This window comes from Macrobrachium nipponense, chromosome 4, assembly GCF_015104395.2.
Source record: "Macrobrachium nipponense isolate FS-2020 chromosome 4, ASM1510439v2, whole genome shotgun sequence".
Lineage (NCBI taxonomy): Eukaryota > Metazoa > Arthropoda > Malacostraca > Decapoda > Palaemonidae > Macrobrachium > Macrobrachium nipponense.
The window spans coordinates 123770338-123785277 of record NC_061100.1 but is presented as its reverse complement, the minus strand read 5'-3'; the positions used below and the strand labels follow the sequence as shown (position 1 = coordinate 123785277).

The 14940-nt window shown below is 36.8% G+C and overlaps 1 protein-coding gene across 1 annotated transcript in view; it reads left to right on the top strand.

Annotated features, from left to right (window-relative positions):
- Positions 1–11361, top strand: part of LOC135211119 (cytochrome c oxidase subunit 5A, mitochondrial-like) — a 15091-nt gene extending 3730 nt beyond the window's left edge. The window contains exons 2-4 of the mRNA XM_064244230.1: positions 10374–10486; positions 10764–10934; positions 11036–11361. Coding sequence (XP_064100300.1) covers positions 10374–10486; positions 10764–10934; positions 11036–11134 — 383 coding nt within the window. The 3' untranslated portion in view covers positions 11135–11361. The remainder of the gene's footprint in view (positions 1–10373; positions 10487–10763; positions 10935–11035) is intronic.
- The last annotated feature ends 3579 nt before the right edge of the window (positions 11362–14940 follow it).

The window sequence follows — 14940 nt, the reverse complement described above, 5'->3', positions numbered from 1 at the left end:
GTGCACTTGAACCACGCTGTGGTTCCTGGTTCCTAAGCACGTCCACTCCGCAAACACAGTTACGAGCAGCAGACGACAACACTGATTAGAGATGCAAAGCTTTATTCCCTTAATTGTTTACTTACTCAATATTTAGTTTAACTTTACTTCAAAATGTTTATTTATTTAATCATGTCTATTATCCCTTTTTTGCAACCAAATTAACCCCCAAAAATTACAAATGTTTCGGATGTATACTTACGAGCAGACGACGTGAGGAAAAATGACTCTCGTTGCCAATCTAGTGGAGCGTCACACATACGCCGATGCATTTACAAACTGTTTCGATGAATTCTAGTTGTCATAGTATGCAGTAATGATAAAATTGCTGTAATATGTACGTATATATAATACAAAATATAGATACGCTAATTTCACTTATTTCCCCGGTTTTTGTGTAAGTCTTATACTAGTTTGGAGGGTAAACACATACCAATTGACAACACTGATAAACAATTGAAGAGCGCAAAACGCCGCAAAGAATGCCGTAGTCCCCTTGAATAAGTGCTGGTAAGAGGTTGGTTTACGATTGTTGTGATGAAAGTGCCCCAGCGTCTATGGGTACAAGTGGTGTGCAGATTTAGCACAGGAAATGGGAAGTTTGTTGACACAAGCGACTCCGTAAACATCAAGATGGCGTCAATCTTCGAAACATTTTTAGTTGTAAGTAAAAATTTCTAAAGTGTTTTGGTGAATTTCCACTGCCGTAGCCACCCTTTTCACTACCCTCTGTTTAAATCTTAAAATTTGGCCTTAATTTCTAACTTTGGAGAAAATACTTACTTCGAAAGAGAGTAGAGGTCTTTAGCTCCGTTTCTCACCAACAAGGAAGTCGCGACTGATGCCCATCTCCGGTGGTCAGGACGTGTTATAATGTACTTTTTCGGAGGGTGGCAAGCGTTGATTGTAGGTGGCCTGTTTGGCCTGCTGTGATGTTTTACCCTATTGTAAATAATTGCTTTACTCAACTTTCTTGTTGCAGAACAGTTTACCAGTTATTCATGCAGATTATCAGCTCTTCATGTAATTGTTATAATTGTAATGCCATATATATCTTTTTATTTGCTTTTTGGATATATGAAGATGTTTTACTGCTGGATTATCGCTGTAGTGTGACGCAATCGTTTTTGGTCCCTGGGCCTCTGTTTTCGCACCATAAGAAATTATGGGGCCGAATTTGCAATGACCAGAAAGTCGTTAAAAGAAGTAAGTTAGCATTGAGGGGCATATGTTTTGATTGAGAAAAATACAAATTTATTCAATAGCTAGCTTGTAAAAAATACTGATTACAAAAACTTGATTGACAACTAAGCAGCATTCCTACTATACAAAAACTTGATTGACAACTAAGCAGCATTCCTACTATGGGTTTCAGACAGTGCAAGCACGTTTTTGGGCAATACCTATAACGAACACTCATATCAGAACGAGATTTTGCTATAGTGCATTACACCCAGTGCCGTAATTTATAAGGGTATCGTGAATCACTAATCGTAAAGAATAACGACACTTGTCCTTGTACCAAGAGACATAAACTCCATTATGCAGAAATGGATACGAACACGCATTAAAGCTACCACCTAACCCCCCCCCCCCCACTGCCACCCCTTTCCTTCTTCGTTCCTTCGCCTCTCTCTCTCTCATCTCTCTCTCTCTCCTCTCTCTCTCTCTCTCTCTCTCTCTCTCTCTCTTTCTTGCCATTCTTGGTATGTGTTGACCCTCCGAACTGGGTATAAGACTACACACAAAATGTTGAAATTGGTGAAATTAGGCTATGTATTGGGAGTACATAAACATAAATATTAAAGCAATTTTATCATTATTGCATTACTATGACAACTAGAATTCATGGAAACAGTTTATAATAATGAATCGGCGTATGTGTGAAGCCTCCACTAATGTGGCAACGATGATTTTGCCACGAAAAAAGCTGGCAAAAAGAAAAAAAAATTATAATCTACTATCCGTCGTCTGCTCCGCGATGGTTTTCGGCAGCCAGATGTACGACAAGGTTAGAAACATTGGATTATATCTATTTTAGAAATATCTGTAATTTTTCTGGGTAATTTGGTTGCAAAAAAGGGATAATAGACATGAATTAAACAAACATTTTGAAGTAACAAAATAAAGTTAAACTAAATAATAAGTAAAGTAAACAATTAAGGGAATAAAGTTTTCCACCTCTTAAACAGTGTCGTCGTCTGCTGCTCTTAACTGTGTTTGTGGAGTGAGCGCTTAGGAACCAGGAACAGCCACGTGGTTCAAGTCCAATTTGGAGTGGATTAAGACCAATAATGTGTATAATTACAATCAAATAAGCACTGTGGAGTTTCAGTTGTGATGGCAGTAAGGATAAAACCACCGATTACAAGGTAAAAATGAATTCAGTTCAAACCATGACCCCGGGAATAACAAGTTTCATACTTTCACTAATATAGGCAACAAAATGTCTTATTGTGCTGATTACAACTGTAATCTTGAGTAAAATCAATAAACGTTTCATATATACGCTAACATTGTTCAAATGAGTGCTGGGAAGGCTGGGAAAGATGGTGGATTGTCCGTGATTAGACCGGCCAGCCTGACAATAGCTGCCATATAGGATTTCAAAATTGCCTTGAAAACATATTTTATGAAGAGCGCCACATGCTTATTTTAGTTCGTATGGGGCTTTCATATATCACATTATGTTGACGAAACTTCAATCTTGTGAATGGTATACTTAAAGTTGTAATTGTATTCTTGTTTCACCAATTAACCCTTAAACGCCAACTGGACATATTTTACGTTGACGTTTTTTGTCTCATGTACCGACTGGACGTATTTTACGTCGACATACAAAAGTTTTTTTAAAAATTCGCTTAAAAATACTTTTAGGCTACCAGCCGAAAACTCTTGATCACGCGCCTTGGGAGATGCTGGGAGTTCACGGATCAAGGTGTTGTTTTGTTTACAATAGTTACGCAGGCACGCAAGCGCGAATTTCTTTCTTGCCGCACTAAAAAGTATCTGTGACATCTCGGAAATTATTTTGTCACTTTGACATAATTTTTGTACCATTTTAAATTAGCCGTTACATAGAGTATTATATATGAAAATGTGCGCATTTTTATGTAGAATACAACAAAAAAATACTCATGATTGTAGCTTTTATCAGTTTTGAGATATTTTCATATAAATAACGATAAGTGCCAAAATTTCAACCTTCGGTCAACTTTGACTCTACCGAAATGGTCGAAAAACGCAATTGTGAGCTGAAACTCTTATATTTTAGTATTATTTAGTCATTTACCTTCATTTTGCAACTAATTGGAGGTCTCTAGCACAATATTTCGATTTATGGTGAATTTATGAAAAAACTTTCACTCTTACGTCCGCGCGGTAACTCTTCCGAAAAAATCATACGTGCGATTGTGGTAATGTTTGCACCATTTTAAAATTAGCCGTTACATTAAGTTTTATATGTGAAAATGTGCACAATTTCATGTAGAATACAACAGAAAATAATTGAAGGTTGTAGCTTTTCTCATTTTTTGAAATATTTGCATGATAATCACGATAAATAGAAAAAAAACCACGTTCGGTCAACTTTGACTCTACCGAAATGGTAAAAAAACGCAATTGTAAGCTAAAACTCTTACAGTCTAGTAATATTCAGTCATTTATCGTCATCTTGAAACAAATTCAAAGTCTCTAGCACAATTTAAAAAAAATAACTCCTTCCCTTCGCTCGCGGATTCTCCGCCACAAATCTCCGAAATGCGTACGTCCCATTCTCGGAATATTTGCTCCGTTTCATATTAGGCATTTCATAGAGTTTTATATATGAAAATGTGTGCATTTTATGTAGAATAAAACGAAAAAATATTTGAAGGTTGTAGCTTTTCTTATTTCCGAAATAATGCATATAAAAAATATATAATAAAAATTTGACATTTGGTCAAATTTAACTCGTCAGATATGGTCGAAAACTGCAATTGTAAGCTAATACTCTTACAGTATAGAATATTCTTAGTCAGTTGTCTCATTTTGAAAGAAATTGGAAGTCTCTAGGATAATATTAGATTTATGGTGAATTTTTGAAAAAAATATTGTTTACGTCGCACGATTACGAATTCATGCATTATTTTGTGATAATATTTCTCTGTGTTGCTTTATCGTTTTACAATGTGTTATATACCAAAATGATCGTAATTTAGTGTAAATTACAAAAAAAAAGAGTAACTAGTTACCTTTAACCGTTTTGCGCACAGAGCGATTTGAATACAATTATATATGAAATTTCGTTTTTGCGCTATCATATATCACATTATTTATATATGTTAATGATAATTTTTTTCATTTTTGATGGTTGCATACTAAACTTCAGCCAATTACAAAAAAAGGAGCCAAAAATGAACTCTTAATCTTCAAAACTAAGCGCGCTGTGATTTTTAAAAAATATTTTTTCCGCTTCCGCGCTGAAACACCTCCGGCACACGGGAGACAATTTTTATTTTACCGCTTCGGCGTTTAAGGGTTAAATATCGAGTAAATAAGACCTGGCCAGCGTGATGACGATGGATCGTCCGTGATTGTTTACCCTATACCCAGTTTAGAGGGTAAACACACCAATTGGCAACACTGATAAACAATTGAAGAGCACGAAGAACCGTAGGTACCGTTCACAAGCAAAACTGTTGATATTGAGTCTGGAATCTAGTTACTTTTTCAACAGGTAGTGCAACGTGGCGCTTCGGCAAGAAGTAAAAGCCATGCTGAGCAAGCGAGCTGTGGAGCTCATGCAGGATCAGTCGCCAGGCTTCTACCGCTGACTTTTCCTGGTGGAGAAGTCATCAGGGGGCTGGCGCCCAGTGATAGATCTCTCTCCCTTGAACCGATTCATTCGCCAGACTCGGTTCACGATGGAAACTGCACCCTCCATGCTCCATTCCATCAGGGAGAACAACTTCATGCTTTCTGTGGACCTGAAGGATGTGTATTTCCAAATACCCATCCACCAGTCCTCCAGGAAGTACCTCCACTTCATCCTCGACGGAATGGTGTACCAATTCAGGGCACTTTGCTTCGGTCTCTCAACCGCCCCACAGGTGTTCACGTGAGTGTTCATGCTGGTATTGGCTTTGGCCCATTCGGTCGGGATACGTCTTTTGAGGTATTTTGACAATTGGCTGGTCGGGAGCTTGCAGTTGCTGCAGGACAGGGATCAACTCCTCGAATTCTGCTGCGATCTGGGTATTGTGGTGAACTTCGAGAAGTCAGATCTCTAGCCCAAGCAGAGGATGAAGTACCTGGGCATGCTGATCGACTCGGTAGCAGGGCCAGTCTTCCCCGCAGACTTGCGGATCAGCAGGTTCAGGGAGGCAGCCGGACAGTTCCTGTCTCGACAGGAGCAGCCAGCTCAGCAGTGGGAAGTCGTGATCGGTCATCTGTTGTCTCTTGAGATGCTGCTTTGTCCTGTGAGGGCACTATCGGAAGAGAACTCGTCACCTCAGTCCTGAGTGTCGACACCTCTTCGTTAGCACCCGGGTTACCAAGAAGGGTGTGTCCGAGAAACACACTTTCTTTCTGGCTTCGTGAGGTAATCCAGAAGGCGTACGCTTCAGACAGGAGTGACGACACTGGTACCCTTCGTCCGAGAGCCCACGAAGTCAGAGGTATTGGTCTAACCCTTGCGTTCTCCAAGAACTTCTCCATGGCACAGGTGCTGAAGGCAGGGGTTTGGGCCAACCAGACCACTTTTACCTCCTCCTACCTTCGGGATGTCGCCGACAGGTCCTTGGACACTTTTTCCTTGGGACCCGTGGTGGCTGCTCAACAAGTTGTGTAGCTTACCCAGCTCCCTCGCCGGACAAGATAGCATCTCATCCTTGTGAGACTGCATGAATGGAAGAGTGAATGAGTGTGACTGGCTTCTCTTCCTCCTCTTTTCTTACCTTTTCCTGCGGTCAGAGGGTGGCGGCCGTCACTACGCTGGACAGGATGCCAATGCATGTAAGCTACGCGACTGAGCCCCGTCCTATCCCTTTCATTAGAGATAGAAGCGGTTTTCCGCCACTCCCTAAGAAGGGGGGAGTGGATGCCAAAAAGATACAAACCCAAGACTTATTGGCTCTTGCGTAGGAACTAGTTCCTGCTTGCTATTCATAAGAGGCACGCTTGCCTCCCTCTTATGAATTTGGTCCAGAGGTCTGACCACTGATCCTGCGGTGCACACCCCGATCAGTTGGACAGAGGCTAGGATCCCTCTCTCTGCTCTTACAACCAGGGAGGGAACCAAGGTCAGACGAACACCAGTCTGTTCTAAGACTCAGATTCCACCCACCAATAAGTGAGTCTTCCATATGTAAAGGACCGAGGGTTTGTATTACGAGTCGGAACAAATCACAATTTGTCATAAATTGTATTTTTCCTAACTATACAAACCTGAGTTCCTTTACACATAGTCCCACCTCATGCCACCCCTCACTCTGTTCCTGGGCCTAAAGCAAAGTGAATGTTTACCTTCCAATCGGGCGGGACTCCTGACTATCGGACAAGCAGTTAACTACTGAACCACCTTGTTCGAAAGCTTACGACCGGTCCAGCTGCACTGTAAGTATATTCCATACGTAAAGGACCTCAGGTTTGTGTAGTTAGGAAAATACAATTTACGACATTGTGATTTCAAAAAGCTATTAGATATGCTACTAGAACACAACATTCACAAATAAATCACATGCCAACAAGAAATGATAATACATACTTTAGACCTAGTAATTGTGAACGAAGTGAATTATGTTAAAGAAATAAAAGTGTATAATATGAGTATTTCAGACCATAATGTCAGAATTATCAGTCCGTTCCAAAGCAAGTGAAAACAGAGATAAGCAAGAGATAAAAAAGTGGGAAGTGGGAAGGATATGAAAAATACAATTTCTATAGTAAGAATATAAAATGGTCAGAAATAAATTAAAGGTTGGGAAAACATATTCGTAAGTGACGATATACAGTAAATATGGGTATACGTATTATATAAAATAATAGAAAAAATAGTAGATAAGTATATACCGAAGAAGAAAAGCTAACATCAGTCATGCATATTAAGAGACAGAAGGAACTTGTTCCAGAAAATCAGAAAGTGGAAAAATGGTCTCACAAAAGAAAAGAATGCATGGAAAGTGATGGAACTAAAAAGTAAGATAGAAAATGCAGAGCAAAAGATTATACAATCAAAAGAAAATTAAAAATGTGATTTAGAAGAAAAGATCCTAGAAAATATCAAGCAAAACTCCAAACTATTGTACTCTTATGCAAAAAAGATGAATAAAAGAGTAGAAATAGGCTTTTTAAGAAATGAAGGGAGATTAACGAATGAAAAAAAGGATTAATGCAACATATTAGCAGAAAGATGTAAGAAGAGAATTTACCCCTAGAATTGATAATGAAGATAAAAAAGTGGGAAGGATATGAAAAATACAATTTCTATAGTAAGAATATAAAATGGTCAGAAATAAATTAAAGGTTGGGAAAACATATTCGTAAGTGACGATATACAGTAAGTATGGGTATATTATATAAAATAATAGAGAAAATAGTAGATAAGTATATACCGAAGAAGAAAAGCTAACATCAGTCATGCATATTAAGAGACAGAAGGACTTGTTCCAGAAAATCAGAAAGTAGAAAAATGGTCTCGCAAAAGAAAAGAATGTATGGAAAGTGATGGAACTAAAAAGTAAGATAGAAAATGCAGAGCAAAAGATTATACAATCAAAAGAAAATTAAAAATGTGATTTAGAGGAAAAGATCCTAGAAAATATCAAGCAAAACCCCAAACTATTGTACTCGTATGCGAAAAAGATGAATAAAAGAGTAGAAATAGGCTTTTTAAGAAATGAAGGGAGATTAACGAATGAAAAAAAGGATTAATGCAACATATTAGCAGAAAGATGTAAGAGAGAATTTACCCCTAGAATTGATAATGAAGATAATGATAAAGAAATGAGATGAAAATTGTGAATATTTATCGGACAGAGATATTAATGAAGCCAATATTGTGCAGGCTATCAATGAAATTAAAAATGGATCAGCAGCGGGACCAGATGGTGTCCTTGCCATTTTGTAAAAGAAAGTAGTTCATTCTATTGCAAAGCTGTTCGCAATATTATTAAGGCAAAGTGTAGATACAGGCAAGATTTACGATGAACATAAATTAGTATATATTGCCCCTACTTTTGAAAGTGGATCAAGACTATAGGCAAGTATTTATTGGCCTGTGAGTCTAACATCACATATTATGAAAGTGAATGAAAGGGTAATGAAGAAAAATGTCATGAAACATTTAATGGAAAATAATTTGTTTAATATAGGGCAACATGGTTTTGTACCCGGGAAAAGTACACAAACCCAACTGTTAGTCCACCATGACAACATATATAAAAATATGATAAACGGAAAAGATACAGATGTGGTTTACCTAGACTTTGCAAAAGCTTTTGACAAGGTAGACCATAATATATTAGCGAAGAAAATTATAAAACAATATAGTGGACAAAGTAGGAAGACGGATAAAAGAATTTTCACAAAACAGAAAACAAATAGTGATTGCAAACGATGAGAAATCGGATGAAGGCATTGCTGTTTATTATGATTGCAGACATAGACAGTACGTAATGTTGAGGACTCGGTAGTGAGTAGTTTTGCCGATGACACAAGAATAAGTAGAGAAATTACTTGTGATGTAGATAGGAACTCGCTACAAAGAGACCTAAACAAAATAAATGAATGGGCAGGGGAGAATAGGATGGTATTTAATTCTGATAAATTTGAATCAGTAAATTCTTCTTCTTCTTCAATTAAAATGCAATTTACCTAGTTTTCAATAGTACACCCAAAGCATTAAAAGTGAGGTTTACTTAGGATTTTTAAAGATTTTTGACTCGGCACAAGAACGGAACCCCAACATAAACCGGGCACTGCCTGTACGAAATTCAACCATCTCTAGCTTGCACTAAAGTATATTCCTGTATAAAAGGCTCGGGTATGTATACCTAGACAAAATATTTGAAATTACTTATAAAAACTGTATATTTTTCAGCTAATATATCAAAATTGATTCTCAAAGCATGTAAAGACAGTCGCTCAAATTTTTGTTTAAGCGCCTCAGTGGCATGGTTGGTATGGTGTTGGCATCCCACCTCGTGGTCACGAGTTCTATTCTCGGTTTTTCCATTGAGGAATGATAGATGTGTATTTCTGGTGATATAAAATCACTCTTGACATAGTTTGGAAGTCACATAAAGCCGTTGGTCCCATTGCTGAATAACCACTGGTTCCATGCAACATAAAAACACCATACAAACAAAATTTTGTTCAATATAAATCCTTTAGCAGGCTTTCTCCAGTTGCTTCCCGAGTTCTTAGTGGAATGTCCTTATCTCCTTAGCAGTGTAAGTCTGGTTTGGAGTCATGCTTATGAACCACGTATAAAGCATTTTGACCAGCTCATCAAACTTTATTTTTCTGGTGTTCTGCAGAGTTGTAGCATTCATTCATGGCTCTGGAAATTCCACAAGCCATGAATGCAAAGATTTTCTTGTTGAGTCTTGATGTAGAATAAGGCATTGATCTTTTATATCTTTATTAAAATTTCCTTATGAACACTAGCATCTAATTTTTCAAACAAACCTTACCTTTCCATTTGTACTGGTAAACTTTACTTCCGTGCCAGTCGTAGTAAAAGCTGTATAATGTAGAGTGAGTATTTAAAGAATATATCTTGAATATTTATTTTTTAAATGCTGAATAGGAGTTGGTAATCATGAACTTTATTAGGGTGCTTTGTCATTATCCTGTTATGCTTACTATCTTGAAGAGGCCTTTAAAAAAAAAAATTCACGAGAGAGTTTACTGGAAATTTGAGAATGCACAAGAGAGAGTTTACTGGAAATTTGAGAATGCACAAGAGAGAGTTTACTGGAAATTTGAGAATGCTGTTTAACACAAAATTGAATACATCAGTACTAGTACTATATTGAAAAGAGCTACCACAGCATTCACTTATTTTCCAGATCAGAGTCAATACATCTTCCAGTAAGACACGAACTGGCATTCAAGCTTTGTAAGTGATAGAACTATGTTGTCATCTCATCCATCTGTCAGATGTAGATCAGCTACCACGTCTGATAGGGGCTAAGGCTCTTCCCCATTTTACTCACCTGAGACAGCTAAATGATATCAGAAGCTGAACTGAGGTGGCTGGAGTTGTTCATCCCTAACAATTAGGAAGTTTTTGTAATAATAGAAACTTATTTTTAATTATGATAGGACATCATTTTCTATTTCCTTTACAGCTATGGTGACTCGTAGCATGTCCAAGGTATCTACCGAGACTGATGATGAGTTTGATGCTCGATATGTTGCTTACTTCAGCAGGCCTGATATTGATGGGTGGGAAATCCGTAAGGTGAGTTGTCTCCTCTGAAAAGGTGGAAGGGGACATGAAAAAAGATAATTATTGGTCTTGTAATTTGTAATTTCCAGTTAATTGCAAATTATTTGCATTTACAGGGTAATTGATTCTTAACTCGATGTATTTTGACTCCTTGGGTATGGGTATGTCATGTCTCTTTTGTCAGTTATTGCTCTTTTTATTGTAGGATGGGCCATAGAGCACGGTGAAATCTCCTTTGTGAAGATTTGTCATTTTCCAAATGTGGCCTTGATGTATGTTTTACTTGCAGGCCATGAATGATTTAAGTGGAATGGATTTGGTTCCGGAGCCTAAAATCATCATTGCTGCACTTCATGCCTGCCGACGATTAAATGATTTTGCTCTAGCAGTGAGATTTCTTGAGAGTGTCAAGGACAAATGTGGTCCAAAAGTAAAGGAAATTTACCCTTATGTTATGAAGGTAAGGAAGCTGTACTTGTCCAGGATTTGCATATTCAATGTTTTAAGTTCAGTTGCAGTATATACCAAAATTTGTAATATTTACATACTTTTATTTTGCAGGAGATTCAGCCAACACTCTCTCAGTTGGGAATTAGCACTCCAGAAGAATTGGGTTATGACAAACCAGAACTAGCTCTTGCATCTGTATATGATGCCTAATTTGATTGTCAAAATTTAATAACTGTATTTATTGTCAATGTGAGTGTAAGACCTGAAATATCAGTAGAGTCATCATAATGATAGTGGGTGAGTCAAGTTCTTAACAATAAATGATGCCAACATTTTTTATGTATAAGGTATACCCTTTTCATGTGTCATTTGTGAATATACTTTATTGTATAAAGGGGAAATCTCTGTATTTGTCAAAATATATAATGTACAGCTAAGGATTTTTTTTATTTTATGGTAAATTATGGGTTTTTACTTATTCATGAAGAGAAATGCTGAAAGTAAAGCAGACAGAACTGGGAGGGTTTTAAATAATAAACATAAAGCATAACCTCAGATTTAAACATCTTGAATGGGAAATGAAGTGCCATTCTTCTATTTCCTCTTTCATGGAAAGTATGAAACAAACCTATTAATTGCCATGGTAGTATCTATTTTGTATGTTTCATAATACAGTAATGCAAAGTATATGTATTCAGTTGCTTGTATCTATTGCGAATCTACTTATACTTTGCAGTTAGTGAAAAATTTTCCATCGTGTTAGAGCTTCTTTTTTATTTATATATATATATATATATATATATATATATATATATATATATATATTTATATATATGAATGCCTTATTGGGGGGATTGTATGTAAATTAGGTGTAACTGGTATGGTTGTACATGAAATCTGGCTCGGTGTAATAATGATAAAAATTCTCGGTGAGATATTTAAAATGAAGGTTCACTCTTTTTTTTGTATTATTTTGTTGTTGGGAATCATGTAATTAATTTAGTACACTGTTTTTCTCACTCTTGATTATGAATTTGCTTCATAAAAATTGTCAAATTGGTGAGTTATCACCTATTAGAATGAGGCATTAAAGGAATTGCGGCACTACATACTTCGAACCCCACTTATATGTTAGGTAGATGATGCCATACTTTTAAGCTCTACATGCACATATGATAGCTGAAACAATATAACTTGAAAGCTGTCACAGGACACAACACTTTGTTTAGGAAGGGCCAAGGAATAGAGATCCAACCTTGCTAGAAGATTTGAATCTTAGATGAGAACTTGAGGGAAAGAGAGACTCACTGAGGACTAATAACACAAATGTGACACTTACTCCAAGCTCATTGAGTTTACTGACTTACATAGAGGAGGCCAAAGCATTACAGCTTGAAGGTTTCACAGGAACTTGAGAAATACATTTGCTAAAATGACAGAAGAGATTAGAAATCTTTGTGCCATTTCCTTGGTCAAAATTCGTTTGGAGAAAGATTGAAGACAAAGGAGAATGATAACCCTTGAGAGCCATGAGAGAACAATGAAATTCTTGACATTTCTCAAGCCCATGAAAAAGTCTTCTAATGCAGGAATAGAGGCTTCAAAGGGACAAGAACGGACAAGAACCCATCCATTGCACTGAAAAGCCTGTGTTTGAGACTACTACAGATGTGCTCCCCATCTTCTGTTTAAGACATCCAAGAAAAGCAAGAGATCAGGTCACATGGAAAACTGGGAACCCCCATCAGAAGATCAAGTAGGATCAACACTGCTAATACTTGGGCATGAATAAGGATGGAAGAGGGACTAGCTGATGGTCTTCCCAGAAGCAATGAACCCTGTTCCCCAGTATACCCAGGTTGACTGGTTGCATGAATGGAGACACATCTGACATCCAAATTGTCTTTACAGGTCCTCTTCAAGAAGCCAGGGTCAACCAGTCCTGTTCACTCTGTAACAAGGAAGAGTAGACTGTTTAATCCCATCAACTCTTCAGAATCTCCTCAATGGCATGGAGACTTCTTTTTTTTATTAAGAACTTTCCTCTATGTAGGATGGGAAAGATTGGCCTAGAAGAGAATCAGATGAGATAGTGCTGGGAATGGGTTCCACATTTTGATTGCAACTGTTAACCCTTTAACGCCGATTGGACGTATTAAATGTCAACGAAAATTGTCTGTCAGGTGCCGAACCAACGTATGGTACGTCGACGAAAAAGTTTTTTTTTTAAATTCGCGGAAAAATAGTTATAGGCCTACTAGGCGAAAACTTTTGAATCACTCACCTTGGGGGATGCTGTGGGCTCACGGATCAAGCTGTTGTTTTGTTTACAATCGTTACCCAGGCGCGCAAGCGCGAATTTCTTTCTTCTTGCACTAACAAGCATCAGCGACACATCGCAGAAAATATTTCATCACAAAGTGACACAATTTTTGCACCATTTTATATTAGCCGTTACAAAGAGTATTATATATGAAAATGTGCGCAATTTCATGTAGAACACAACAAATAACAACTCATGGTTATAGCTTTTATCAGTTTTGAAATATTTTCATTTAAATAACGATAAGTGCCAAAATATAAATCTTCGGTCAACTTTGACTCGACCGAAATGGTAAAAAAACACAATTGTAAGCTAAAACTCTTACATTCTAGTAATATTCAATCATTTACCTTCATTTTGCAAGAAATGGAAGTCTCTAGCACAATATTTAGATTTATGGTTAATTTTAGAAAAAACTTTCCTACGTCCACGCAGTAACTGCCGGAAAAATAAAAAAATTTTCGTCAGATTGTCGTAAAGTTTGCAGAGTTTTATATTAGCCGTTACATAAAGTTTTATATCTGAAAATGTGCGCAATTTCATGTAGAATACAACCAAAAACAACCCATGGTTGTAGCTTTTATCAGTTTCGAAATATTTTCATATAAATAATGATAAGTGCCAAAATATCAATCTTCGGTCAACTTTGACTCGACTTAAATGGTCGAGAAACGCAATTGTAAGCTAAAACTCTTATATTCTAGTAATATTCAATCATTTACCTTTATTTTGCAACAAATTGGAAGTCTCTAGCACAATATTTTGATTTATGGTGAATTTATAAAGAAAAAAATATTTTTTTCTTACGTCCGCGCAGTAACTTCCGAAAAAATCATACATTTTTTTGTCCTGTTGTCATAATGTTTGCACCATTTTAAATTAGCCGTTACATGAAGTTTTATATATGAAAATGTACGTAATTTCATGTAGAATACAACTAAAAACAACCCATAGTTGTAGCTTTTATCAGTTTTGAAATATTTCCATATAAATAACGATAAATAGAAAAAATTCGACCTTCAGTCAACTTTAACTCGACGGAAATGGTCAAAAACTGCAATTGTAAGCTACAACACTTACAGTCTAGTAATATTCAATCAATTACCTTCATTTTTCAACAAACGGGAAGTCTCTAGCACAATATTTCGATTTATGGTGAATTTTTGAAAATGCTTTTTTTTACGTCCGCTCGTTACGAATGTATGCATCATATGTGATAATATTTTCTCTGTGTTGCTTTGATCGTTTTACAATTTGTTATATAACAAAATCATCGCAATTTAGTGTACAATACAACTAAAAAATAATTAACTCATTAGCTTTAACCGATTTGCTCGCAGCGCGATTTGTATACAATTATATATGAAATTTTTTTTGCGGTCATATATTCTAATATTTATATATGATGATGATATTTTTTTTCATTTCTGATGGTTGCATACTAAACTTAAGGCAATGACAAAAAAGGGGCCAAAAATGAACTCTCAATCTTGAAAATTAGGCGTGCTGTGATTTTTTGAAAGGCATACGGGAGACACTTTTGGAAATATCGGCTCGGCGTTTAAGGGTTAACTGTATTAGAGGGCTTCCAGCCCCCAAGGCTTCACACCAATAAATGTCCGGACCTTCCAAAACTTCTGAACGCAGTTTCCTGATCTGAGGAGGAGAGGACAGGGGGAACAAGACTTCATCT